This window comes from Saccopteryx bilineata, chromosome 1, assembly GCF_036850765.1.
Source record: "Saccopteryx bilineata isolate mSacBil1 chromosome 1, mSacBil1_pri_phased_curated, whole genome shotgun sequence".
Classification (NCBI taxonomy): domain Eukaryota; kingdom Metazoa; phylum Chordata; class Mammalia; order Chiroptera; family Emballonuridae; genus Saccopteryx; species Saccopteryx bilineata.
The window spans coordinates 173,192,841-173,217,285 of record NC_089490.1 but is presented as its reverse complement, the minus strand read 5'-3'; the positions used below and the strand labels follow the sequence as shown (position 1 = coordinate 173,217,285).

Below are 24,445 nucleotides of genomic sequence, written 5' to 3'. Positions count from 1 at the left end.
GCACATCCTTAACTCAAGTTCCCCCACCTGCGAGGGGGGTAATGGTGCCTACTGCCAGGGCGTTTGTGCAGATGACATCCAGTAATGACCAGGCTTCTAAGAGACACTGGGATATTAGCTTTCTCCATTCACCCTATTAAAACAAAACAAACAGTGATATCAGGGATTGTCTGCAAGGATTACTTGGTGCTGGGTGACCTGAATTTTTCACTCCTTTTATCTTAGTTTCCATCTTAAAGGAAGGAGCTGCTGAAGTGACTAACAACTGCCTGCCGCCGCGTGTTCTGAGTCATGGTCCCTGTGTCCCCCTCGGTCCAGGGCCAGCGCCCCAGCTACGCACAGAGTGGTTGGATGTGATCAACTGCGGGCTTACCTGAATTCTCCCAGAGCTTCCATCAGACGGCTGACATAAAACTGGACACGGACACTGGATTCTGCTATCTTCCTACAGGAGATCATGGCCTTCATTGAGGGGAAACAAGCCGAGTTACTCTCTGCGAAGAAACCCCGTGCAACTATCTACTGGGCTTTTTTAATAAAAGATCGTATCATAACCAAAGCACCCAAGGCAGTGATGCCTGAAGTCATTAGGACGCAGTGATTTCCTCCCCGAAAGCCGTGCGGTTTCTGATACCTAATACCAACGTGCCCGAGGACTGGTCCCCGCGGCGGGCGACTTAGTTCTCTAGAAACACTTTTCTAGACACCTATCCAAACAGACTCTACCATCTTTAAAGACACATAATCGCTTCTCACTTTGGGTAAGCTTACATTCCTGTTACCTTTTCAATTGCGCTCTTCAGCCTGTTCATGTGAGACTCAAACAGGGGGAAATGAGAAAAAAAGAAGTCCTGGAAGTCCCGCTGGCCCTCTTCTCTCTCACACAGGGAGAAGATGATGCTGACGGCAATTTTCTTCCTCTGCACTATGGCCGGGTTAGAGCTGCTTTCCTCTGCCAAGCTGAAGGTCTCGTCAGTTGACCTGGAAGAAAGGAAGTTTGAAGAGCTGCGTCAATACATCAAACTTAAGACAAACTCCGATGCCAGGGGATGACATTCGGACGGCTAATCCGAAACACTGTCTTCACCAGGAGTTCATCTGCCTTTAATTCATGCTCTTCTGTAATTCTCTGTCTTGAGAAAATGAAAATATCAGCTTACAATTCAATAGTATCCTAACATGAAAATAAATAAGAACAGAAAGAGCCCTGGCCTGACAGCTTGGTTGGTTAGAGCACTGTCCTGAGGTACAGAGGACACCGGTTCGATTCCTGGCCAGGGCACATACAGGAAAAGATTGATGCTTCTCTTTCTCCCTCCTCTCCTTTCCTCTCTCTAAAACCAATAAAATAAACATTTGACAACAATAATAAAAACTGAAAGTAATTTCAAATGTCCCCCTGTTAAGACTCTTAGTCCTCTTCCCTTGAACTGTTTTGCATCAGATTGTTGACATTTAGAAAGGGGTGTGAAAAATCTGTTCACTCAAAACACGGGCCCTTTGTTCTGATTGGTAGGTACCAACAGATAAGACTGTGGGAAGGGCAAGGATCCCAGGTGGTATTGAAAGGACATTTTTGGATGTCTACCTGTAGTAGGCTCACTTCCCCGAGGCTATTCCAATTCCACTGTGATGAAGTCACTCCTGTCACTGCTCAGATTAAGCTCTGCGGCTGACTTATCTCTCTGGGAAACTTCCCAGGCAAAAAGACCCACCTCCTTCCTGGTACAGTCAAGTTCTCGAAAAAGTTAAGATTTGGTTTGAGAGACTGCTTCTACAAGAAAATCATGAAGCCAATAAATCTTGACTCCATCTTCGATTTGTCTCAATGGGTAAGCCTCACAGGATGGGCTGAGCAGCTCTCTTACTTAACTATTCTGAAAAACCAGCTTAGCTGCCACACAGCAATGAACAGCAAGGGTGAAAGCAAAACAATGATTTTGTTGTTGTTTTTTTCCTATGAAGAAATCAAAGCCAAGGACATAACACTGCAGTTGAAAGCACCCAGCCTGACACATGGTAGTCACGCATGAAGTTTTCTCTTACTCACCGAAGTCACCACTTAGACTCATCCCTCTGCCCAGGATGGGAGGGTACCACTTCCTCCACTTTCTTCACTCCCAACTACAACATAGCAATTACTTATTCTTCACAGGATTCGAGGCGTTTAGCCACCTACTCTCGGTCTTCATTTCTTCTTTAGTGCTCTACTCACAGTCTATAATGTTTCCCGCATATGTACATTTAAAAAAACATACAAACATCCAAAGTTTTATGGTCAGGAAAGCTATTTTATTTTTAAACGAAAGTAGACATATTGTTCTGACCTCAGAGAGGTGTGTTATTGTTTCTGTCTACTTCAAGCAAGGTCCTGGGGACCTAGGTGTGGTCGATACACAGTGAAGGCTCTTGCTAACAGACACGCCTCTGCTGTTATAAATGGATGCATAAAAATAACACCATCGCCTGTTTTCTCCGAGAAATTTCTAGATCCTAATGATCAGCTCGTCAGAAAAGAATTCTTGAGGCCCTTGGAGTTTTACTTCATTTCACACAATGCTCCCTCTTCTTTTCCAAAGTATCTGTACTGTCATTTGTTTTCCTACAACACTTTATTTCTACTCCGTACAGGAAATGCTGAGCTTATGACACCAATACTTCCTTGCAACCCCTTTTTAACCGATCTCATATTTCTCTTCTCCAAAAGTAAAACGAACGTATCAGCCCATTCATCTTTGACCAATGTGGTCTTAATCACATTGTTATGAACACCGAACCCTATGCAGATTTATGTGTCTTCATCTCTACCCTGTGAACAATAACCAACTCCACTTTAACAGAGCAGAGAGCGCCCCCTACTGAATATGTGAAAAACTTCCTTAGCTATCCTAGTGTGTGGTGGTGTGGGTAGTCTTCTACTGAATTCTAAGCAACTGAGATTCATTCTGTAGTCCTGGATCAATCATTCAAATTGGAATAAATTAGGTCATGTGGTTCTGTAATTTTATTTTTTTAAATTCCCCACAATAAAAAGATGTTTTCAAAAATTCAGGTATGCATCAACATACTTCATCTTATCTTTACCCTTAGTCACCTATAGATAAGGTACCATAAGTCGTTTTTACAAATGTGGAAACTGAGGCAGAGTGATGAATCCATTTGCTTTAGGAACCAAAACCCTCCTAGTGATAATGCCAGACGAGAAGCCCGAGTTTCTGTCTTCTAGTTGAGGAAATGACCAGGGACTCCGCCCATGTCCGATGCAGCTGCTGGAGGTGCCATGAGACTTGTCATGCCAGCTGGAGCCCCGTGGGCAAACAGCTGGAGTCACCACATCAGGTGACCGGCCTTCGGGTCAAGGAAAGAGCACCACCACCCACTTAATGGCTCTCCTTATGAAAAAATGAAAAGGAATTTGGTTGCCATGAATAAACATTTACAAACATTATAAGTACTGCAAGATCACAAAGCCAAAACTCGGATTATTTAAGTGCATTCTCAATGATCTGTACTGCATAGCAGGACTGCTTAGTCTAACTGTTTCTGTCAGCTCTGAACTTATGCTGACTCAATAAACACCTTAGAAACATGAAATCGCCATTTTTGTAGGTCAAAGAACATCCCATCAGCAACTTTAGATGCTTGGTTCCATTTAATAATTCAAGTCAAAAGCTTTTCTGAGACAGGGCGCCTGCTCCCTCTGGAGCGGCCTCGTGGAGCGTGCGAGTGGACGGCTTCCCTCCACTCCAGCCGTCCTTTGGGCCGCTGCTGAGGCCCAGGCCGACTGCCCACCAGGGACCGGAGCTCACCACCTGGCCCAGTGGGGGGCCCTGTGGCCTGGTGTCAGCGCGCAACCACCGATTAAGGGTTCTGAACATCCTCCCTACCTTTCACTCTCTGAGGAAGAAAAGTTTCTGGCTACTGTGAATTTTCTCTCGAAGCCAGATGCAATCATATTTTCGGTGTCCACTGTTCCTCTGTCTAGCACAAGACACTAGTTTTTCCCACCCACACACCTGCCAAAAGAGAGCCATCAACTGCAACGACCTTCAAGTGAAAAGTCTTCACAAGCACAGGGATCAATTCAAAACGCCCACTGCGCTCCCATTCTGTGTCGGATAGTACTGAGTCCAGGCCAGCTGGATGGGCATGCACCCCACCCACACGGAGCCCCGCCCGCTCTGAGGACCCGGGTTTGGTTTAGTGTTCTGTGGTTGCTACCTCAAGTTCTTACTGACTTTATTACTGAACTTGTAACAGCAAGGTCTGATAGCACAATGAAGCAAGTGTATGAGCAGTAAAGGTACTAACTGCGGAGCACGTTGTTGCTCAGGCCCGAGGGCATGCAACCCAGACTGTGAGTAACCAGCCTGGCGGTCGGGCACCACCCACATGTCTGGGCAATCCAGGTACCACAAGGTCCCAACGTGGCCAGGCTAGGGCCTCAGCCCAGACCGGCAGCTGTGACAGCAGCAGTCACGACCATGGCCGAGAGGAAGGACTTGGGCAGGACTGTGACCCATGATGGGAGGCCACCTGTCCATACATCATGAGAATCCATCCCCACTAACCCTGTACAAATACTGAACTTTCTGACCTGAGCCCTAGGATAGTAAATAATCACAAAGTAAGAGCCTAGTTGTGTACAGTGAAATAAGGCATATCAGGAAGTTATTAAAATTCTTCAAAGAGTTTATAATCTCTAGTTTTGAAAACTACAGCAACATTACAAATCAAATACCCACAGGCTCAGAAACAGAAGTAAATGTAAAGACTGATGCACTGGAGCCTGGCCAGTGGTGGCGCAGGGGATCGAGTGCTGACCCGGGACACTGAGGTACCCCAAGCTCCCCAGCTTGAGCGCAGGCTCATCCGGCTTGATCCCATGGTTACTGGCTTGAGCCCAAGGTCGCTGGCTTGAGCAAGGGGTCATTGACTTAGTTAGAGCCCCTGCCCCCACCATCAAGGCACATATGAGAGAGCAATCAGTGAACAACTAAAATGTCACAACTACGAGTTGATGCTTCTCATCTCTCTCTTTATCTCTCACCAAGAAAAACAAAAAAGAAAAGAAAAGAAAAGAAAAATTTGATGCACTGGACAGAAAAATTCCTGCTGTTCTCATATGAAGCTTCAGATGAAGAAATTATTAACAAAGAAGCCCAGCATAAAATTAATTTTTCTATCAGTTAAAGATGCAGTGATAGAATGTATAAGGTATTTTAAATACAGTATATACACCTCATGAAGACACTTTTTAAGACCTCCATAAGCTACAGGAAATGCCACGAAACATTAAAATAACTCTGTACAAATTTGCATTTAAAAGTAAATTCAGATTTACATAATATGGATTTGAGTGAAGAATTAAACCTTTTTAGAAAAACTGTTACAGTACTGGACTGTTGGCTCAGCGGTAGAGTGTTGGCCTGGGGTGTGAAAGTCCCAGTTCCGATTTCCAGTGAGGGCACATAGGAGAGGTACCCATCTGCTTCTCTCCATCTCTCTCTCCCCTCCCCTCCCACAGCCATGGATCGAATAGTTCCAGCAAGTTGGCCCTGGACGCTGAGGATGGCTCCACAGCCTCGCGTCTTGTGCTGAAATAGCTTTGTTCCTAGCAAGGGAGCAGCGGCCCCAGACGGGCAGAGCATCGCCCCCTGGTGGGCTTGCCGGGTGGATCCTGGTCAGGGCGCATGTGGGAGTCTGCTTCTCTGCCTCCCTGCATCCCCGCCTCTCACTTAATACAAAAGAAAAAAAAAGTAAAGAAAAAGAAAAAGTGTTCTACAAGAATCATTTGATCTATTATATACTCAAATTTACTTTTTTTGAAAGTTGATCAGAACTGTATCTCAATGTTGTCATACCCACAAAACTCCAGGAACAGCTGCATCAGCAAACATCTTTCTCAAAGTAGGAAAATTATCAAAATATTTGCCATCTTTCATTTGCCAGAATCTAATAATGCTGCCTTTCTATTATAGCAATTGATGTATAAATTTTGATAGCCTAAATAAATAAACTTGCAGAAAAGTGAGCCAGAAAAATCTTATGATTAATGAAGGTATCACATTATTACTATTTCTTACATTACATAAAACTATGACACCAAAGTATTACTTTTTACAATTTATAAATGTATATTATGCATGTATCACTATTTTTTCTATTACATTTTGTAAGTAAAATATTTTTAAAATGAAAACTTTACTTTTTAGTACTCTTTAATAGCATCCTTTCCTGTTTTTTGAACCCGGGACCCTGCATTTTTCATTTCTGAACCCAAGAGATCCATTTTAGTTGTAAGTTCACTAGTTCGTTAGTTCCAATGCCAGGTCTCAAATCAGATTAAGAGTTTTTGAAGCATTTTGGAGGTTTGGGTTGGGCGATGGTATTCAACTTTGGATTCAAACCTGATGGAATGGAAAAGCATTTTTAGTAAACAGAAGATTTCTGAAGGGAAAGGCTTCTAAGACCTTCCTATTTCTTCCGTCACAATGACAGTGAGGACAATGGGACACCTTCTCTTGGCAGTTGCAGTAATAACAATATGTCTATGGCAATAACAATAGTGAATAAATCACATTGAGCAATATTTCATTCACCATACCTTGTCCTGACCTGACTTGTGATATTTCTTTTGACTTTTCCGAGAATGCTGTGAGGCTGATACTAGGCCAATTACCATACTGCAGGTGAGGAAGCAACACTTAGAATCCAGGTTGACTCACTGTTACATTCATCTAGTGAGTGGCAGAGCTAGGATGTATCCCCACACTAAACCATGCTGCTCAAAGGCCACCACCCAGAGCCATTCCTCTGTGGGTGATGAGGCTACTACCCCCTACGATCTTGAGATCAGCAGGAGACAAGCAGCCTGCTGGGTAACACACACACGTGTGCGCTGCTTCGCAGTCTCTCAGCTTGTCCCTTCAGTACCGTGTCTTTCATGAAGGGCTCCCAGTTTCCTCTCCACAACCACCCACAAATGTTCTCTCCCTTCTCACAGTCCCAAAGCACTTCATGCCTCTCCGTAACACTTATCACTTCACACCTTCCTACCATTATTTATGGCCTATATCTTTGAACGACCTAAATGTAGGCAACTCCCCGAATCATCTTTACACAGATTCCCTACACATGGTGATTACTAGTCAGTTTACTAAATCAACAATTTACACACAAATTTTCATATGTACAATCTGTCTTGATTCCCTTGTGAGATTTTGGGTTGTAGGAAGAAGTTGGAAGCTACTGACGTAACACCACCATAAGCCACAAATGCACATCTTGCACACAACTAATCTGGAGAGCTAAAAGCATGCCGGTGGGTACTAGAATGATCAGGGTACTACTTCATAAATCATATAAATGTCTAACCACTGTACCATATGCATAAAACTAAAGCAAAATAATACTGAATGTCAACTGTATTTAAAACATAAAAAATATGAGCCTGACCAGGAAGTGGCACAGTGGATAGAGCGTCGCCCTGGGACAATAAGGACCCAGGTTCAAAACCCCCAGGTTACCAGCTTGAGAGCGGGGTTGCCAGATTGAGAGTGGGATCACAGACATAACCCAATGGTTGCTGGCTTGAGCCCAAAGGTTACTGGCTTAAAGCCCAAGGTTGCTGGCTTGAGCAAGGGGTCACTGGCTCAGCTGGAGTTCCTCAGGTAAGGCACATAAGAGAAAGCAATCAATGAACAACTAAGGTGCCGCAACTATGAATTAATGCTTCTCATCTCTCTCCCTTCCTCTTTCTCTCTCCCTCTCCCACTAAAAAACAACAAACAAAAACAATAAAAAAGCAACTTAAACAAAGGTATCTCTATTCATAATATAATTTATGACTGTTTAGTTTATAAATTTAAATTTTACAAAGAGAGCATGTAAGAAACCTTGAGTTCATATATTTTCAAATACCACACTGATGTCACCGTAAGCCAAGTAAAGGATTTATTCCACCCTCCTGATATACACGAGCTACATTTGGAAGGGAGCCAATGAAAGCATAGAGCACACCCAGTTTAAATTAACACCAAATGCAGCCTATACGTGACACAACCACCCAGATATTTTCCTGTGTCTTTCAAACCAGGAGATTTTGTTTTGTTTTGTTTTTCTTTATTCTTTCCAGGAAACTTCTAACTTGCAAATAGGCGAGCACAGTGCCCCCCAGGCCACCTGCACGGCTACCCTGCTCAGCAAGAGGAAGACTGCAGCTCACCTCCTTGGAATGATGCCATTTTCCAAGCTTGTGGTCTGACTTCGAAGCCAGCGGCGCTGGTAACTGCTGGAAGAGGACGTAGAGGAGCTTGGAGATGGGAAAGGTGTAATCAGAAGGCTGCTTAGGGAGGCTGTGGGGAGGAAAAGTTAAAAGTAGAAAGTTGAGGTGAATGAATACTGTACAGCTACATAAAAAAAAATACATTAAAAAAATACATGCCAAGAACCTAAATTTTCAGGTTCTACCAGTCATATCCAGCAGGGGGAGACATAACTTCTAAGATTCATGTACAGCAAAGAAAATATCCTTTAAAAAAGGAAATGGAAAACAGGGATTACAGACCGAGCAAGTGCATCAATTATCTGGCCCCATATTACAAATACAAAGTAATCATTACTCATTCAATCAGTTTATACTGCTCCTTGGTAACCAAGGCCATGCACCATGTGTACTGACACATTCTGCCTCTTCCTGACTACTTCTTCACTCTGTATTTTGAAGAGAAATCGAGGCAAAGGAGGAATGGCTTCACATACCCTCCCTCCTAAGCCCTCCCTCCAAATACACAGTACTTCTCCTTCCTTCCCCCACACCCAGCCTCTAGTCTTAAATGCATTTTCTGCCTGGCTTACCGTATTTCCCCAAGTATAAGACACACCTTAATTTGGGGGCTGAATTTTGAGAAAAAAATGTATTACATAAAGTTATTGAACTCAAGTTTTATTCATTATAAAATTCATACAACTCCTCATCACTGCCAAAACTCCCATCCGTTAGCTTGTCCTCATCTGTGTCTGATGACGAATCACTGTCTTCAACGATGAGCTCAAAAACAAGCGCGAAAAAGCAGGAAATGCAAGTTAAAAAATCTACAATCATTGTATAAGATGACCCCAGATTTCTTGGGAAAAGGTGCGTCTTATACACGGGAAACAGTATCTGTTTGCCTCCGAGCCTCCATCTGCTTCCCCCTGCTACAGCATTAGATGTCTGTAGTCGGGCTTGCAGGAAGTGTGAGCGGACACGCTGGCCCACACTTCTCTACCAGGCACGGAGGTCCAACTGGTCCCTCTCAAGTAGGTCAAGTGTTTCTTTCAAATCACAGCTGCTTGATAGATGTCTAATGGTTTGGAAGAATGAAAGGGGGGCAGACTTTCTTCTTTCACTTCCCTAGGGCTAAGGAATGAGGTACTGAAATGTCAGTCCAGTGGAAAAGGAGATGGGGAGTTACGGATGGCTGGCCAACATTTTCAGAAGCGAACCACAGAGCAGAGGAAACGACTTCAGAAAACACAATGTACTATTCTCACAGATATCACCTGATGGGGCAGTTTCTCCAAATTACTATTATCTGTTTGTTTACACTTTTACAGGCAGATAGAAATAACCTGACTTTCTGACCTGAGTTCTTGAATATTACAAATTACCGAGCTATTAAGCAACAGTCAGTAAGCTAATGCTGAGTGTCTACCATGTGCCAGGTGTTGTGCTAAGTAACAGGGAAAGAGTGGTGAACAAGACACACATATTGGCCTGCATGAAGCTTCAAGTCCAGAGAAGTATCATTAAACTTCTCAGGATACAAAATTTAGATGCATAATAACTCAGGCTTTTTTTTTTACAACAGAAGTCTTGCATTCCTAGTACCCAGAACAGCCCTGAAGACAACAGACAACTAATAAACGTTTACTGAATACACAGCACTTCTGCACATAGGCGCTAACTACGGTACACGTGGCTGGCCCCACAGCAGCCACTGTTCTGATCTGGCTTCGGCCTTGATGTAAGCCTGGACTTGGATTTTCAAAATCAAATCCACATTCCAAATATCAGTGAGTTGGTAATTTTGCTGAAAATTTTGAAAGGAGATAGAAGAGAGTTTTCCCTCAAAGCCACAGAAAATTGCTTAATAAAAAAATACCCCTGTTGGTCAAATAAGTTTGTAAAATATGATTTTTATGTTTCCTCGCCTATAGTTTGCAATGGGAGCTGGGCAGCACCAGATCTATGTGGTCTGTGAAATTGCAAATTACCTTCCTGCTTGGGAAGGGCCATTGTTTTGCTAATGTTTGCTGGAGGAGAGGTTTTTGTGCCAGGAAGTTTTGAAAAGGGAGAGAAGAAAAAGAGGGAGAAAGAAGCCATGTTTGCAGAGTGAGAGAGGAGAGAATGCAAAGTGCTGAAGAAGAAGCCATGTTTTGCAGAGAGAGAAGGTGTGCAGATGGGGAAACAGAGGTGAGGGACTTTGTGAGCTCCGCTAAGACTCGGAGAGGCCCTTGATTCGAGGAGGAACTGGAGAAGATTCTCCTGGTTGTGGAACCGGAGAATGTGTCAGGGCTTTGGGAGCCCTGCCTGTTTGCTCGTCGGCCGGTGCGAGACTTTAATAAAGGAAAGGCCCACCATCCTTTGGCTCCACTGTTTCTTTACCATCCGTCCCAGTTCAATGAGAACCTGCACCTGCATGGCCAGGATGGCCGCAACTACTGGCCCTACACTCCCAATTAGACATCTCAGCTCCTCCCCCACGTTCTCAAAGTCTCCCATAAGATCCAGATGATCCTTGTTCCCTACTCAAACCATCAGGGTCCTCTGCCTTTCTCCCTACCTTCTCCTGAGCAAATAAGCCTCTTTTGGCAGGTGGAGGACACAACTGAGGGTAGCACTTGCATTTTAAACATTTTTTTCTCATCACAGAAACCAGATGGAGATGCCGCTGAGGTCCAGTTTATTCTGGAAATCGAATTGCTATATATAGTAATTCAGTTTAATAAACTGGGTAAGAGCCCAGGATCCTGACTCAAACCCTAGTTCTGCCATTCACCAGCTGTGACTTAACCTCTGTTTTCTCATCTGTAAAATGGGAACAATGAAGTACCACATCTCAGTATTCTTCATGAGAGCCAAAATCCGCTACTGTGTTATGATGAATTGTTTAGTGCATTGAAACCGATTTTTTTTTTAAAGAAGAAAACAGAGTCTATCACAGTGTTAACATTAATTGATGAAAAAAATTTTTTTTTGGTGACAGATACAGAGAGAGTAACTGACAGTTAGGGACAGACAGACTGGAAGGGAGAGAGATGAAAAGCATCAATTTTTTGTTGCAGCACCTTAGTTGTTCATTGATTGCTTTCTCATATGTGCCTTGACCAGGGGCTACAGCAGAGCAAGTGACCCCTTGCTCAAGCTAGCAACCTTGGGCTCAAGCCAGCAACCATGGGGTCATGTCTATGATCCCACACTCAAGCCAACGATGCTGCGCTTAAGCTGGTGACCCTGTGCTCAAGCTGGATGAGCCTGCACTCAAGCTGGCGACCTCGGGGTTTCGAACCTGGGTTCTCCGCATCCCAGTCCAACACTATCCACTGCACTACCACCTGGTCAAGCAATTGACTTTTGTTTGTTATATTTAACATGTTTGTTACTGGATCGTGATGTGAAATGTATTAGCATGTGCTGCAGATGAAAGAGAAGTTTGAAAAACACTGATCTATTTCCTAGGTAAGGTTCCTATGAGGACTAAACAATCAATCCACACAAAACGTTTAGCCCAGTGCTCCATACCATGAATGTTAGCTATTCACTCTCTTTGGGAGCTCTTGGAAAAGGTGGACTCATTTATAAATTTTGGAGTACCAAATGGTTATTAATCCTGATTAGCTAATTATAAAAAGAAAGTACAACTTGTAATAGACATGAAAAAGTAAAAAATTAAAATAAAAGAGAAGAGACTATTTCTTTTCTCCTCATTAAAGAATACTGAATAAGAATTTTTATGGCAAACAAATGAAATATTAAGCTAAATGGCTGGCTTCGAGCTATCCAATATTTCCTCATCAAAAATATCTTATATTGCTTACTAAGATTTTTATGGAAAAGTACTAGAGTACATACCATCAATCAGACACTCTGGAAAACAATTCAGTTACAACTCCCTAGTGAAAAACCAGGCCTAATTTTGCCCCACAACCTATGGTATTTTTCATAAGAAAAAGGAGACTGAGCTACCTGCTCAGTCAATATTTAGTGTATCCGCCTGCTGGTAAGGCTCAGGTCCGAAAGGTGGGGCAGTGTGCTGCACCACCAGTGCTCTGCTCACCCCACTCACCTGGGGGCTTGTTACTAACAGCTGCACGGCTCTGCCCAGCTGAGGCACGCGACCCTTGCTCTGGGCCTGGCGTCTACAGGGCACTGGAGCTACTGCACGGGATGAAGTGTGAGGGGGTGCTCCAGCCCCAGTGGAGCCCCAATCAGCTCTGAGAGCTGGGTAAAAAAATTCTCCAACTGGTGCTACAGTTATAAAACGTGAGACTTAAATTATTCATAGGCTCCATTTCACCTTTCTAAGTGCTATGTCTAACACTACTTAATATTTGTAGTATCACTTCTCTCTGTAGAATCCTTTCATAATTTAAAAATGTCAAAATATATATAGATTGCAGAGTCTTTTGCACTTTTGTGCACTAATCAGAAAATAAAAATTAGCCAAAATCCCATCACTAGATTACTCTTAACATTTTGTACTTAGTTAACTCGCAATTTAAAAACCTGTGTTTTCTTCCTCACACTGTGTCTGAGGAGGACTCTAACTAAGCATCCATTTATTTCTAAAAATAATGCACCATTCCAGTGGGCGATGCTGCTAACGGGGGGCTGTGCATGGGGCAGCAGGGGGGCTACACGGGAAACCCCTGTACCCTCCCCTTGGCTTTGCTGAGAACCTAGAACTACTCTAAAAATAAAGTCTATTTTTAAAAAATGAAGGTGATTTGAAAACATGGTGGCAAGTGTAGAAAAGAAAAAGCAAAAGAGTCCACAAATTTGTGACATGGAAGAAAAAAAATATCCAGTCCAGGAAAATACCAATGGTATTCTGAAAGATGAGGAGTCTAAAGAAACAAAGAAATTGCATTCTGCCAAGCTACAGGACAGACTGCCAAGTTCAGGCACTTGCAAGGTACAGCCCAAGGTAAAGAGCTGACAGTAAAGACACTTCAGCTTCGGACAGTTAATCACTTACACAGACAGCGAGGAGAAGAACAGGCCAACAGTGCCAGTTCCAGTAATCCTTGTCCCACACTCCAGACAGGACAAGGCTGACACAGAAGGGGTCAGATGCCTGCGACACAAGGAGTGGGGGCCCTGTTGCTCGGAGCCAGTCTTGGGCTCTGGCTACGCGGCTGTGTGTCCTGCAGCTCTAGGGTGGCGGGCGCTAGGCAGAAAGCTCCAAAGCTCACCAGAACCCTGGAGGTGATGAGAAACTGGCTCGTGCCAACGGCCCAGGAGAGATGGAAAGGCGTGTGGGAGAGGGCCTCCCACAGGAGCATAAGCTGTACCAGCAAGACTCAGGGAGGTGGCAGTTCAGGGGTCATATCTGAATCATGCAAGGTCAGCCGGGTGCCAGGGCCTCCCCCTGCACGGACCAGAAACAGGCACAGTCCACTCCTGACTCCTGCACCCCTCTACAAAGCACTGCATCAGCTAGGTCAAGAAGCACTCAGATACCAATGGGATGTCATTTTGCTTTATTTAATGGTGAGCCACATGGTAATAAAGAGTTGGACTCTGTTTTTTTTATGTTTACCTGCTGATAGATTCTAAAGGCTCATCATCTCCCAGTTCCTTTTTTTTCAGCCTCATATCTGGGAGACTGATGAGAAAGCCTGGGAGCTCCCTCTCTGGAGCTGGGGGGAGTTCACACCACATGCAGGATCCCTCACCCTGGCCCTACCCCCAACCATCATAAAACCCTTAAGCGGGCTCCATTCCCTTTTCTCACAAGCCATTTTCTGACCAGCTTGGGAAGCCCACCCTGCTCTCACCAGAAAGCTTCATTACATGGCTAAGAAATCTTCTCATATCCTCTTGGTGTGTGTGTGGTGTCATCAGTCTTGACATCCAGACCACATTTTGGGTGTGCAGTGTATCCTGTATCCACATAGTGGCCCCAACACGTGGTCTATTTAAACACCATGATGATATGTATTCTTACCCTCAAGGTTTATTTTATTTTACTTTTTTTTTTTTTTTTTTTAACAGAGACAGAGCGAGCGTCAGAGAGAGGGACAGACAGACAGGAACAGAGAGAGATGAGAAGCATCAATCATTAGTTTTTCGTTGCAACACCTTAGTTGTTCATTGATTGCTTTCTTATATGTGCCTTGACCATGGGGCTACAGCAGACTGAGTAACCCCTTGCTCAAGCCAGCGACCTTGGGTCCAAGCTGGTGGGCTTTGCTCAAACCAGATGAGCCCACGCTCAAGCTGTCGACCTCGGGGTCTTGAACCTGGGTCCTCCGCATCCCAGTCCGACGCTCTATCCACTGCACCACTGCCTGGTCAGGCATTGGCTGATTCTTATATGTGCCCTGAGTGGGGATCAAACCCAGTTAACACTGGCCTATTGGGATCACACTCTAATCAACTGAGCTACCCAGCCAGGGCCTGAAGGTTCATTTTAAAACACATAAATGAAAATATTTGAAAGTACATATTAGAAGTTTTCATCATACTAATATTCAGTTTATTTTACTAATTTTAGGAACAGAGAAAATGAAGCTGCTCAAAGAATGAGAAAATTATCTTTCTTGTCAATGACTTGGACATTTCAATGAGGAAGAGAATCTAACTTCGAATTAGGGTGACAGAGTAACAGGGCTCAGTGACGCTGGTCTCAATCCTGGCCCGCTGGACCTTATTCAACTCATGCACTCAACATTCCCAAATTTTAGCTTCTACTCCAATCCATCTCTTCAGAGCCAGCTTTCTATTTCTAAATTACAGCTGACTACTCATAGCTGGAGAACTTTGACACATTTAATAAAGAAATTATTGTATCACAAAATCTGTCTCCTCAGACTGGCTTCCTGTTTACCCCAAGCTGATTAAGGCTGTCACCCTCCGCCTCTTTTCCCCAGTGAGACGCTGGGAGCTGCCCCTGGTTCCTCCTCCCCACCCCCCATGTCCCATCAGTCCTTGAGCTCTACCAATATCACCTCCTAGAATGGCGGAAAGTCGTCCCTGGCCTCTCCTAAGGCTTTACTTGAAAAATTCCTAATGCCAATCACTAAAAGGACCTCTTAAAAATAAGTTGTCTTCTTGATTTATGCAAGTACAGAGGACAGGCATTCAAAATATCCAAGAGAGCCTGACCTGTGGTGGCGCAGTGGACAAAGCGTCAACCTGGAACGCTGAAGTTGCTGGTTCAAAACCCTGGGCTTCCCCGGTCAAGGCACATATGGGAAGCAACTATGAGCTGATGCTTCTAGCTCCCGCTCCTTACCTTTCTCTTTTTTCTCTCTCTCTCTCTCACTCTCTCAAGCCAATAAACAAAATTTCCAAAAGGATACAGTGAGAATGCATTTCCTCTTCGTACCTGTCCCAATGTGTATCCCCTCCTGAGATATCTATAATTTTATTTATCTATCTTTGTTTGGAGAGAGAGAGAGAGATCTTATAAATGCCTTTCTTTGAGACATAAATGATAGCAGATACACCCTAAAGGAACATCCTACCTCAAGGCATGCCCAGCTGCCTGAACCCTTCTAATGGCACACGGCATTCCCTCACTGGGAACTATCCCGTTTCACCAGTCCCTACTGATGAACATGTAGGTGGCTTCCGATCTTTTGTTAAGCAGCAATATTTCTTCTTGTCTCCCAATTCTACTTCTCACCTTCCACAATGACACTAGAAAAATGTCTCAAATTTGTTATAAGTAAAAGCCTATGAATATAGTATTAAACTTTGAATGAAATATGCATTTTTCACTTGCCTTCTCCAAAAATTCAGGGAGTACAACAGACATTTGAGTAAACTGCTAATTATTATAATGTAAAAAACATTGTGAGCTTACCGTATTTCCCCATGTATAAGACACACCTTAACTCTGGGGCCCAAAATTTGAAAAAATAATGTATTACATAAAGTTACTGAACTCAAGTTTTATTCATCATAAAATTCATACAACTCCTCATCACTGTCAAAACTCCCATCCATTAGCTTGTTCTCATCTGTGTCTGATGATGAATCACTGTCTTCATATATTGCCTCGTCCTCAGTTCCATCAACAAGCATGAAAAAGCGGGAAATGCAAGTAAAAAAATCTACAACCACTGTATAAGACACACCCAGTTTTTAGACCCTAAATTTTACGGGAAAAGGTACATCTTATACATGGGGAAATATGGCATTTTAGTTTGTTCCTTTACTGAAGAAGCTTCTTTTAAAAAAATCTTTCTAACTAGTTAAGGCTATAAATGAATTAGATACTCTTGTTATTGCTTTATTTCCTACTCTGTGTGTGTGTGTGTGTGTGTGTTATAAACTATGCAAAAAGGCACTGGAGTACTTACTATGAGAGTAAAATACATTAAGGATAAATCAGAAATAAGATTTCTTTCCTCTCTGTTATGACAAAAAGCTACTGGATAACCCCTCCTCTGCAAAAAGTAGTATATTATTCTAAAATACTATTCCAAAAAAAAAGCTGTTGAGAAAAAAAACAATGGGCTACTTTTCAAAATTTTATGCTAAATCAGATAATCATTTTATGTGAGTTTCACACACACAGTGGCAAGAAGCCCCGTAAGTTTCAGAATAGTATACTGCAATAAAGTTAATGGGGAAAAAGTCTAATTAGTGTCCATCTCCCTCAGCTCCTTCACCCCCGCTAAATTAGAAAGCATCACTATTAATCTATTAGCAATAACTATATTGGTCCGGTTTCTTCTGGAGCAGAGTCTGTGAAGCAACACGTACCTAGAATATACAGCCAATCAACTTACATCCCTTAACCACCCCACTAACAAGATTAAACCCAAATTCCTTAGGACAGCACTGGCACCTTCAAAAGGAGCCTTTCACAACTGGCCTTGGTTCCGGTGTTCCCTCCCACCCCCACCCTCTGCTGCAGCACCCGAATGGGCGTTCCACCTGGCGTTCACTCCAGGGCCTCCAACCCTGCACACACTATTTTCAGAAATGCTCTTTTCCTAAACTCTGATGCAGTTCTTTCCTACCTACAAGGTGCCACTCAAGTATCCCATCTCCTACGAGGCCGTTGTCTGACTTTGCTCCCACAGTGGTTTATCAGGTGGTACCTATCACACTGTATTTTAACTCTGGGTATTCATGTAACTCGTCTTGAGAGCAGGTGCTATATTTTTACTCTTTTTCAAAAACATCCCAAATTCTGATGGAGCTAGACAATTGTTATTTAATAAGTAAGTGCAGCTTCATGGCTGGCTAGTCAGGAATTAATACCACCCTTCTAACTACTTCCCTTATTTTCAACTACCCAATAGGTCTTACTGTGGAAACCACCAGCGTAATTTGTCTAACTACAGAGTAAACCCCTGTAAGAATTTAAAAGCAGGTGGTTCTCTGTATCCCCAGAGCATATTATGCACAGAACAAGGTTGCAGCTAATCGGGACACAAGCTCCTCCCTCCGCCATCCTTCCTCTGGAGGTGGTCCGCAGAAGGGGAAATCTACAAAGGATCTGATGGGCGAGGACAAAGAACTTCCGGTTTCTTTTTGATGGAGAATTGCAAAATCTCCTCTAAAAGTTCCTTTGCATCGTGGAACAAGTTTCTCTCTATAAGTAATTACTTTAAAAAAACAAATGACTAAAAAGCTTTTCTAAAGTTCCTTGTTTACTGGACTATTGAGAAAAATAGAAAACCTTAAATTATTCTCCAAAACCGACTTGTATAATCAGAAGTTCTGGTAGCACATGGGAAGCTGGCTGCCAGGTGAACGGGTGTCAGCTGAGGTTTCAGAGTTTCTGCTGGCCTGGCTCACACAACTGAGAAAACGCCCTCCCTCCAGAGCTGCTGACCAAAGTCGCCATGGAAACGAGGGCCTGGGCGTGAGACTAAAGGTAAAAGCAATTGCACATGAGCACTGCACTCTAGTTACCACAGCCGTTTTCTGCAGGGGGACAAGTTAACAGTTCTGACACTGCTGCAAATGTACACTGAAGTGAAACTATTAAATGGATGGCAAATGGTGAGGGCCAGGCTCCTCACTGCTGCAGGGGGGGCTGAGGGTGAGTGAGCAGAGGAAGGTAAAATCCACCTTGCGAAGGGTTATGAATAATGGAGACATCAGTACAAACTCATGCTTAACTTATAGATACATGTTACCTATAGCAATATTTACACCTGTCTATACACAGCATAAACTCATCTTTTTTGTTTGTCACCTGAGAGGGCCTGAAAAAAATGACACTCCAGTAACAATAAGCACATCTAGTGTGCGAATCTCAGAATCTAACACCACTCCCCAAAGAAAGGGCAGGGCTCCACAGAGAAACAGCTGATTCCTGGACAGGAGCAGGAAATAGACAAGACAAGTCTGGAGCATCCGGTAGTGCCAGAAAGTAAGGAAGTGCTCAAACTACACACACACACACACACACACACACACACACACACTGACTGGGGCCGGGTATGTTACAGTAACACAGGAGCAAGCTGAAAGAGCTCCACGGCTTCCATGGCCAAAGCTGGAACAATCTGAGCAACTAAATAAAGCAGAATCGGGTTATAACCCAGAGTATAGAATACATACCTGTGAAGCCATACCATATTGATGTAAATGACTGACTGATTGAATGAATGAATGAATGAATGAATGAATGAATGAATGAATGGACAAGGGAAAAGAAACAAAGCTCCCATGCAGAAAAATCCCAAATAGTTCAGGTGGACCAAAATGACTCAACTATTTTCATTTAACCATAAATAAAATGCTGTGTACTTTACATTATGTGACTATAAAAACCAAACAGAGGGACTCAGTAACAAATTACATTTAATAACTTAGGAGCAAAGTTGTACCAAGTAAGGTGCAGGACTTTGGTACTACCCATAATGAACACAAGGGTTCCTTCACGCTCTTTCTGAGGGCAAGGGCTGGAAACAGAAATGAGTGACAGGTCAGAAGAAAAGGCACCTGAGGCCGGGATCCAGCCCTGGCACATCCAGCACTGACTGGCAGGCCCAATCGGTGAAGGTGGTGCGGAGTACTGCACAACCAGCAGGGCGCTCCCAGTCTGCAGCGGAAGGCACAGGCTCCATGTATAATGCATGCTCATCACACAAAGCCCCACACATCTCCAAGTCCTCAAATTCCAGATCAGTTCTGTCCCTTTCTTTTACAACATAGTGTCTACCTCAAGCCAGAACTACAAATCAAAAATCAATAGCAGAATCACGTTCTAAAGCAAAAACCCAGAGAACTTAAAAGCGGTATTAGAGGCCCTGGCCGGTTGGCTCAGTGGTAGAACGTTGGCCTGGCGTGCAGGAGTCCCAGGTTCGATTCCCAGCCAGGGCACACAGGAGAGGCACCCATCTGCTTCTCCACCCCTCCCCCTCTCCTCCCTCTCTGTCTCTCTCTTCCCCTCCCGCAGCCAGGGCTCCATTGGAGCAAAGTTGGCCCGGGCATTGAGGATGGCTCTGTGGCCTCTGCCTCAGGCACTAGAATGGCCCTGATTGCGGCAGAGCGACGCCCCAAGGTGGGCACAGCATTGCCTTCTGGTGGGCCTGCCAGGTGGATCCTGGTCAGGCGCATGCGGGAGTCTGTCTGACTGCCTCCCTGTTTCCAGCTTCGGAAAAATACAAAAAAAGAAAAAGAAAAAGGAATAAAAAGCAGTATTAGAAAAGCTCAAGGCTTAAAATGAGAGAAGAGACACCTGAGATAAAATCTAGACCAGCATGACCCTAGAACAGAACAAAGGGTGACCACGCCAGCTGTCAGACCCTCCTCCCACAAACACTCTCCTTCCTGAGTTCATAATCAGTCTTCAGCAAGCAAATTCCCAGTGCAACTGGCTCAAGGAAGCTTCCTTCTAAAACTACATTTCTCAAAATACATTAGTCTCACATTAGTTTGAGTATTAGAAAAAAAAACAGCCATTGTGTGCACTCCTAGATGCTGAACTTCAAAGTTCTAGATCTTTAGACACGTGAGGCTATCTTAGAATTTGGAGAGAAAAAAATACAGAAGGTGAGGACTCTTCTTCTATTTCCCCATTATGGGCAGTCCAGTCTGTTGGCTGAACCAATAAAAGGAGGTACAAATACCTGAGCGAGCGATGCCGCTGTCCCTGTCTTCATTCTGCCCTCTGCTCGGCATGTCAACGGGGGTGCTGTGTGCTAACATAAAGGCAAAAGGAAACCACGTTACTGGGCTCTTAAAAGAAGATGTTTTAAAATGAGTACAGTAATCTTTACATTTCAAAGTAGGCTACTACTATTGATGATCAGCATAAGTGTATACGGAGATGAATTAGAAATCAAAATTAAATACATAAAAAGACAATAGTGAGAGTAATAAGGAAACAGATTCAAGTAACCACCTGCCTTCACTATCTTCCTGTAGCATATAAACTTTTGTGAGTGATGCTCATCTCTATAAAACTGAATAATCCAACTATTAATGCAGTAGATACAAGGAACAAATATTCTCAGGCAGAATCTTTTAGCCATTTTCCTCATTATTAGTAGCATTTAAATGGCACTGTATTTTCAAAAGGTTTCACAAGCAGTTTCCGTAGTAACTATAAGCAACTCAGGGAAGAGAAATATTTGAGAACCATTTCGTAAATTTAAAAAATGTTTCTCTGCTTGTAACCCACTCTCTTGGCAGATAGAAAACACTCATATTCATTTTCAAATATTTCTTTCTCCACTTCTTTTTCAAATACTCCCATACATAGTACTATTGCAGAGTTTGCTTAGAAAAACTCATGTCCGGGCATGAATTTGAGAAAACACTAAAGTATTGCAGACTTCTAGGAATGCTTCAGATTGATATAAACTGTATATTTATTGAGCTAGAGGGTAGATGACACGTTGCTATAGTAAGCTTGAAGCCTGCCTGATTAATATACTTGCCAGCTATTTTTTGAAGCATGTTTATTTTCACAGTTTTAAAGAAAGTAAATGAACATGTCATCCTCACTCTAAGTCGGGAGGAGGGTGTCGGTTTTATTAGGGTGTCAGTTAACTATGGTGCTTAAGCCTCGTTCAGGCTATAAAGAAAGGAATACCATTTGTCGTAAACACAACACTTAATGTTAGTAATGAAGGTTCCCACACTTGTTAGTCATGCCAGACTACAACAGCCATTCAACAGCCTTAGCTAGCAAGGCCAGTTAAATCTCAGACCTTACCTACCCACAGAGACCGAGGTGATTATACCTGTGGAGAACCTAGAAACTGCATTTAAACTATTTCAAGGCAAGAGAGAGACAAAGAGTGACACACAGAGTGAGAGAGGTGTCTTCCATGCTCTTATTAGAGTGACTTGAAGAAACTGTGCAGGCGCGGATGCAGGTGAATAAATGGATAAAAGAAACCATGACAAAGGAAAAAGATTCATAGCAGCAGCAGAAGCCTATAAAAATCAGAAAATATAATCCTCTTAGAAACACTAAGGGCTCATTTCAGACCAAAATCAGCTTACCCTGGGCTTTAGCAAAGATATTTACAATAGAGGGTCACTGGTGGAATTTTCAAAACCCCATGAACTTGGCTGCATTTGAAACTAATATTTCAAGAGCCCCTCGGATTTCTAGAGAGGTACCAAAGAGGATTTTTTCCCCCTTAGATTCTGCACAAGATTTATTAATACGTGTGTGGGTCACACTGTACTCGGCATTCCACACAAACCTGCAAAGAAAGAAGCGCTCCGGGTGAGCCGGAGAGGTCCTCCGTCCGTCACCCCAGGCAGCGGCTTGCCACCGCCCGCCTGCGGCAGACCTAGGGATAGGAACACACAGAGGAGGGCAAACCATGTACACAAAACAAAAGAAACACAGATTAAAGATAATGCAAAGAAACAAAACAACACAACAAACTCAAATAAAGCAAAATACACACCCACAATAGTGGTATTCAGAAAGAAAGACCCCATTCATGGGGCTGATTATACCTAGGTTACTTCCAGTACGACAAGGACCCAAATTATTCTGATTCGTGTTCAGTCTTCCCAAATTGGGATCCTGGTTGATGTATTCAAAGCTGTCTTGCAGGCTAAATCCAGGGAGGGTGGGAAAGGGAGAGAAAGGAGAAAAATGTCAAGAGACAAAAGAAATCAAGCTGTTTCCTAACAGACTCTCAACTACAGACAACTTACCAGTTGCTCAGTTGTTCATAATCAAGTCTCACAGCTACCAAAGGGGATGAAACTTGAGGGGAATTTGTTAGAGAGTAAGAAAAGAAAAGCTTTTTGGAGGTAGTCCAACCTATAAAGCTAAACAATGTATTCCTAACAGTTTCTCGTTACATAAGGGGACACAAAACTTAAATTTAAATAATTTTTTAAATTTATTTATTTATTTTAGTGAGAGAAGAAGGGAGAGAGAATGAGAGACATTCCTGCATGTGCCCTGTCCAGGGACGGAACCAGCAACCTCTGTGCTGGTTGGGACAACACTCTAACTACACAGCTATCTGGCCAGGGCTCTATAAATTTTGATCAGTGAGCGATAACTAGGCTATTGCTATTCATTTCTAAATTCTGCTTCAGTAGCCGGCACCCAAGATGTTACTATTCATTTCAAAGGTAATTTTACATAAACCTTCAAAATGAAATTAATCTGAACTCTTAAGTTAACATCCATGAGCAAGTCAGCAACTTTTTCAGGAGGAAAATAGAAACTGATGATTCCTATAGAACTATGAGACCAGGATATCTAAAAATTTAGGATTACTGATACATACAAAAGTGAGAGCAGATTTTAATAATTTATTGTATTTATAAGCAGCAAAATAAATATAAAATTTTTAAAAATAATACAGAATAATCAGGCCAAAATGGTATTTAGTGAAATCTGAGCTCAATATTCTATTATAGGGACTTAGTGTAATAAATGTTCAGGTAATAGCAAGAGTCAGAAAAAGAATCTCTCACAAGAAATAAACATCACTTCCTATATTAGCTTACATCATGACAGTCCAATGTTAAGTGCTCAAACAAGTAAATTTGTTATTTTGTTGAAGAGTAAGTAGATTAACTCAAGGGTAACTAAATCTACAAAGGAGTATATTTTTAATTTCCCAGGATAACAGCCTTCATTTGACTCATAGACATGTACCTTTAATTTATAACCAGCCTTTCAAACTTACTGAAGTATAACTAATATTTATTTTAAAAAGTATATAAACTATTTCTGCTTGCAAAGCTCAAAATATATGAACAAATGCACCAGAATGCGAGTTAAGTTTTATATTTCAATGTTTTTAGTTTACGCGGAACCATTCAATTAGAAGAAAAATAAAACTCAGGAGTGAAAATCCAAACATCGCATGGCCCAAGTACCCGCCAATCACAGCGGCTACAGGACAGTAAACTAGATGGCAAGTGTGGACAGCTGTCCTGCCACTCAGGTCCTGAGAAAATTCTCTACGTGCTTCATTCCCTAAATAAACAAACACACTAACAAACACGTTTTCAAGTTGTTGTTTTTTTTTGTTTTTTGTTTTTTTTTTTCATTTTTCTGAAGCTGGAAACAGGGAGAGACAGTCAGACAGACTCCCGCATGCGCCCGACCGGGATTCACCCGGCACGCCCACCAGGGGCGATGCTCTGCCCACCAGGGGGCGATGCTCTGCCCATCCTGGGCGTCGCCATGTTGCGACCAGAGCCACTCTAGCGCCTGGGGCAGAGGCCACAGAGCCATCCCCAGCGCCCGGGCCATCCTTGCTCCAATGGAGCCTTGGCTGCGGGAGGGGAAGAGAGAGACAGAGAGGAAGGCGCGGCGGAGGGGTGGAGAAGCAAATGTGCGCTTCTCCTGTGTGCCCTGGCCGGGAATCGAACCCGGGTCCTCCGCACGCTAGGCCGACGCTCAACCGCTGAGCCAACCGGCCAGGGCCTCAAGTTGTTTTAAAGAATGAAAAATACTGGTACGTTCCACAAACCCATGAGTGGGGCCCCTCCTTCTCCCTTCACTGTTCATTTCCCAGGAAATGGAAGCTTGATGATGGCAGTAAGGACACAGTTGGTAACAGGGACCCAAAAGACAGAGAAATGATCCCTTGTCTTTAAGGCCACCTGATAAAGTCAAAAGCCATTTTTAAGACCCCTGTGTTAGTGTAGACTCATCCCGCTTTTCATTTTGAAAGGCAGATCATAGCCCTTAAAGAATGCCTCTATCCAGAAATAACCACTTAAAAAATGGGATAAGAGGTGGTATGCAAAATCCCACGCTTA

General features: G+C 43.2%; 1 protein-coding gene across 9 annotated transcripts in view; it reads right to left on the bottom strand.

Annotated features, from left to right (window-relative positions):
- The window catches only part of FNIP2 (folliculin interacting protein 2), a 131,177-nt gene that overhangs the window by 39,149 nt on the left and 67,583 nt on the right, over positions 1–24,445 (bottom strand). For 6 of the 9 annotated variants that reach the window (XR_010731899.1, XM_066279899.1, XM_066279879.1 and 3 more), the window contains exons 6-11: positions 22,166–22,266; positions 21,904–21,993; positions 20,314–20,385; positions 8,228–8,357; positions 783–981; positions 374–462 (exon numbers count right to left, since the gene is read on the bottom strand). Coding sequence is in view for 8 of the 9 variants with exons in the window: in XM_066279899.1 (XP_066135996.1) it covers positions 374–462; positions 783–981; positions 8,228–8,357; positions 20,314–20,385; positions 21,904–21,993; positions 22,166–22,266 (681 nt within the window). In the remaining variant the exon portion in view is untranslated. The remainder of the gene's footprint in view (positions 1–373; positions 463–782; positions 982–8,227; positions 8,358–20,313; positions 20,386–21,903; positions 21,994–22,165; positions 22,267–24,445) is intronic. The other 3 variants (XM_066279929.1, XM_066279918.1, XM_066279883.1) reach the window with 1 other exon arrangement.